The sequence below is a fragment of the Marmota marmota genome, unplaced genomic scaffold (genome assembly GCF_001458135.2).
Source record: "Marmota marmota marmota unplaced genomic scaffold, marMar, whole genome shotgun sequence".
NCBI classification, from domain to species: domain Eukaryota; kingdom Metazoa; phylum Chordata; class Mammalia; order Rodentia; family Sciuridae; genus Marmota; species Marmota marmota.
Window position 1 is genome coordinate 972,413 of NW_026000255.1, and position 4,993 is coordinate 977,405.

Below are 4,993 nucleotides of genomic sequence, written 5' to 3' on the forward strand. Positions count from 1 at the left end.
TGGTCAAAGTATACATATACCTGAATTATAGGCCAAAGGAGCAAATGAGGAAAGATGTCTTGATGGTGAAGTTCTCCTGGTGGGATTGCCTCTGGCTTTATGTTCTTCCCTACTTCCTCATTCTGTTGAATTAGAGCCTGTAATATAAATTTTCACCATCCAGCCAGTTTAAAGAAGGGTGACAACCCAGTAAACAGTGAAAGGATACAAAAATCACTCCACTCTTAGGTGGAGGGACAGCACGTCAGGATATACCTTCTGGATTAAAGGATGGATAAATTTTGGATCAATAGATGAAGAAATACAAAACAAAAACAGAGTCTTAGGAGGAAATTGCATCACACAAAAGGCAGAGGAAAAAGTTAAAAGTAATAAAATAAGAGACCAAATAAAGTTATTTTAAAAATGAGCAAACTGAAAAGCAGAAAAATAGTAGACTTAATAAAGGTAGGGATCTTTTCAGGAAGAAAACAAAACATTAAAAAATAGATAAAACATCTGGAAAAGCGGATAAAACATCTGGAAAAGCTAAGGATTTCTCTGTTCCTTAAATGTTTGAAAACTTATCTGTTCAATTATCTGATTGAACAGGTCTCAGACAATATCCAATTTTTCCTATGGTTATTGATTTATTGCTATTTTATATGCCTCCAGGTTTAGTATTTATTTCTTGTAAAATCATCCATGTCATTAAAATTCTTAAATTTCTGTGGCAGATTAACTTTGTGATTATCTCAAACATCTACCATCACACTATAGAGGAATAATAAATCATCATTCCCCAAGTTGTTTTTCTGAAGAACACTGTATGTTAAAAAACCTACTCATTTAAAAACATACTAACCAACATTTACTTCACAATAAGTCTCCAAGAGGGACTAGAATATATAGTATTTTGCAAACTTATTTTCCTCTCAATATTTTTTCCAAAACAATTTAGAATTGCTGCAGTATACTTATTAAAATGAGAAACAAGACAAAAATGCCACTGCCACCTTTATTATTTAGCACTGTTATAGAATGTTTAACCATGCAGTCAGACATTATGTTATAAATTTTGAAAAGAACATGTAATTATAACTTATCACTGATGATTGCTTACCATGAGAAGCTCAAAAGGATCAACTGAGTACCTATGAAATTAATAAGTTTTGATTAACTGCTAATTTAAATAATCTATGAAAATAAATTTTCCCATATGGCAAAAATAACCAGATAGAAACTTCCATTTATGTCTTTGTTATCTAGGAATACATTTATCACAAATTATGCAGGACTTAATAAATAAAACTCTCAAATAATATAAAAAGTTCTTAATAATGAGGCAATATATAATATTTCTGGAAAGCAATGCAATTCTGCAGTGCTCACTATTATAATCAATTTAAAACAATCCCAAATTCCCAATTTATCTTTTGTGGAAAGCCTATTAAATGTAATGTTCAACTGATACAACAAATATGTCAGAATCATTAGAAAATTGTAAAAAATAAAGATGATCAACAGAGGACTTGCCTCACAGGTATGAAGTCATATTTCTAACTCAAAAGTATAGGCTGGTTTACTAGGGCTACAATGTTCAGTGGAACTAAAGAGAATCCAAACATAACAAGTATGAATATGTATACTTCAATTTGGGAAAGGAGAAAATATTGGCTAACAACTGATTAACCTTTTGAGAAAAATAAGTTAGAACACCTAAATCCATACATTAAAGTAATTCCAGATAGGGCAAAAAATTTAAATTAAACCATGAAAGGGAAATATAGGATAAGATTTATATAATCTTGGGGTGGGAATACCCTTCTAAACATGATCCTAGGGCCAGAAGGCAAAAAGAAGAAGATTTATCCATTTTTAATTTTTTTATTTTTTTTAGTCATTTTTAATGCATTTTCCCTGTGCACAAGAGAAATAACCAATAAAGTCAAAAGATACACTTTCCTTTATACATAGCAGTTAAAAGTAATGCAAACATCACATGACACTTTCAGTAAAAGTTACATTTCCAATTACAAATCAAAATGCATATTAGGATCTCTTTATGGGAGAAGCTGAGAAGGAAGTCTTAGGTAAAAAGCACTTTCCTGGCATTACTACACTGATCCTTCAGGCTGCACAAAGATTAAGGTCATATACAGTCAATCTGCAAATGTTGACACAATGTTACACTGTAAGTTTTCTGTACAATTAAATGTATACTTAGAGATACCAGGATAAACATTTCTACTATATTTTAACTGAACTTGCCTAGCCAACATTTTTCACTGAGAAATTTATCAAATATGCTGTAAGATTCTACAAAATCATGAGACATATCTAGCTCCAGAAATACTTCTTGTATTCTTTCTTATTTGGGTTACACATACTCTGCTCAGATTCTACAGTAATACTTCTAGATGTACAGTTCCAATTGTGCTTACTGTACTGTGTACAAATATAGCAAAAACGATCAATGAATGATATAAATCTTACAGCATTTTGCTAGCAAAAATACATGCCAAAGTCACAATAAGCAATATTGTACCACAAATTAGAGCTTCAAATAATTTGCTTCTGTTTTTAATATCTTCATTCTACATTAAATTACTATCATAGGCTAATGTTTAAAATGCAAATAAATTGGACATCTGTAGGACAAAACTTGTTCACCCAACTGTGAAGGCTGATACCTGTTTCCAAAAATCACAATAAATGCAGAATAAAGAGAAGTGTTTGCATGCAACACCTTTGAGTGAAACAGCATTGATTCCCACCATTCGAAACACAGAAGGAAGGAAACCAAAAGAAAAAAAGGAAGGAAAGAAGGAAGGAAGGAAGGAAACAAAGGAGGGGAGAAGGCAGGGGGGGAAAGGGAAGGGCGGAGGGAGGGGCAGGAAGGGGGAGAAAAGAAAAAAGGGAGGGAGGGACTCCACCTTAAAATGCATCATATTAGACTTATAATAGACAGATTTAAAAGAATCAAAATGAAAGTAAAGCACGATTCTGTGTGTGTTTAAAGATTTAAGAGCCATTATCAAAAATAAGATACATTTTTTCAAGGTACAGAAATGTAATTACGATGGCTGGGAGCCCAGCAGCCTCTCAATGGCTGCATTGATGTCGCCTCCTGTTGCTATTAGGGCCTGCAAGTTTGCTTCACGGTTTAAGAACCCCATGGCGTTGAGCTGTTCCAGTTGCTGCTGAAATCTGACTTCTGGATTTGGCAGCTGTGGAGGATTTGCTCCAGCCAGAGCCTGCACCATTTGCTGAATGAACTGCTGGTTGGGTCCAGATTCTGATGTTGGAGTGGTGGTTTCACTGGGTGCAGAGCTGGACACAGTGGGTGCAGTGGGGCCACTAGAGCCAGTGGAGCCAGGGGGCCCTGCAGGGCCAGTGGGTCCTATGGGCCCAATGGGGCCTATGGGGGTAAAAGGGACTATAGGGCCTATGGGGCCTATGGGAGTGACTGGGCCTACAGGGCCTATGGCGGTTCCCAGCACCCCCACCCCCACACCTGGAGTGAAGCTTGGAATGAGGCCAGGTGCTTCAGTGGCTAATGTCTGTAGCCCCTGCTGGATCTGCATTAAAGCCTGCATTGCTCTTGGGTTTGACATGGCTGATAGCGTGTCTGGATTCTGCATCTGCTGCAGGAAAGCTGGGAGCTGTGGACGCATCTGCTCCTGCAGCTGAGGATTTGCAGTAAACAGTGGGCTACTCAGCATCATCTGTGCAGCCAAATCTGGATTCTGGCTCAGCGACTGCATCATGCTTCTCATGTAGGGTGCGGACAGCATATTCTGAATCAGCTGGGGGTTTTCAGTTATCTGTTGCAGCAGGCTCTGCATTCCTGGGGTACTGAAAATGCTAGCGACATAATTAGCTGCAGCCACAGTGTTCCCAGTAGTATTACTGGAGCTACTGCCAGACCCACTGCCACTGCTTGTGGTCGTACTGGTGGTCGCAGAACTCTGGGTAGTCGACGGTGGCGCCCATGGATTGGGCAGTGGATCCCGATTTTCTGTGCGGGAAGGCTGAGTACCTTCCCCCGAGGAGGAACTGCTCCCCACTGAGGCAAATGGATTACCCCCAAACTGCTCTTGTGCGGCATTCAGCATGGGTTCTTGAATGTCAGTGTACATGCGCCGTAGAGCATTGTAGCCACCTGGGATGCTTTCGAGATTGCTGAGAGCCAAATCTTGATTTCTCATCATCTCTTGCATCATGGCTGGATTCCTGGCGATTTCGAGAGTCTGCCTCATTATATCTGGGTTGTTGAGCAGGTGACTGATTTCTGGGTTTCTCTGAATCAATTGTTGCATCTGTGGATTGGCCATAATGAGCTGCCTCATCAGATCAGGATTCGAAAGCATGCTCTGAACAAAGGGATTTTCCATGATTTGAATCATCATCTCAGGGCTGGCCATGAGCTGCTGCTGCATCTGGTTCTGGAGCTCAGAGAAGTTGGTCGAGCTCAAACCAAGGCTGCTAAGGCCTGCAAGTCCTCCCAGGCTCCCCAACCCGAACGGGCTGCTATTTGTGGTAGTAGGTGTGGAGTTACTCCTGGGAGTCGACGCCGTGGTGGTAGTAGTAGTTCCCGCGGCACTGCTAGGCTGTGTGGTGGACTGGCCCTGAGGTCGATTCTGGCTTTTGATGACAAGGTGAACAGTCAGTCCATCATGGATGCCATGCTGGATCAAGGTATCTTGATCTTTTAAGATTTTTCCAGCAAAAATCAGCACTAGCTGATCGGTTTGGGATTTGAAGCGTTTTGAAATCGCTTCCTTAAACTGCTGGACCGAGCTATTCTCAGGCACCGCGAACTCCTCTTTCTCTTTGGGGGTCTTCACAGTGACTTTGATGATTTTGGGCTCTGCCGGGGCAGCGGCCGAGCCTTGGGCCGCAGCAGGACCGCGGGAGGGGCGCGGGGGGCCGCTGCTCTCGCCGTTCTCAGCCATGGCGGCCGCGGTGACGCAGGCGGGCAAGGAAGGCGCGGGCGAGCGAGAGAGCGAGG

At 40.8% G+C, this 4,993-nt stretch overlaps 1 protein-coding gene across 1 annotated transcript; it reads right to left on the reverse strand.

Moving 5' to 3' along the window:
- Positions 1–983: 983 nt before the first annotated feature.
- On the reverse strand, positions 984–4,987 carry Ubqln2 (ubiquilin 2). Its single transcript, XM_015506617.2, has one exon. It carries the CDS (start codon positions 4,935–4,937, stop codon positions 3,057–3,059), a length of 1,881 nt encoding a protein of 626 aa, XP_015362103.1. The 5' UTR covers positions 4,938–4,987; the 3' UTR covers positions 984–3,056.
- Positions 4,988–4,993: the final 6 nt, after the last annotated feature.

Bases quoted from the DNA above. Each gene is read 5' to 3' on its own strand.
- Ubqln2 (XM_015506617.2), bottom strand. From the start codon at position 4,937: ATGGCTGAGAACGGCGAGAGCAGCGGCCCCCCGCGCCCCTCCCGCGGT.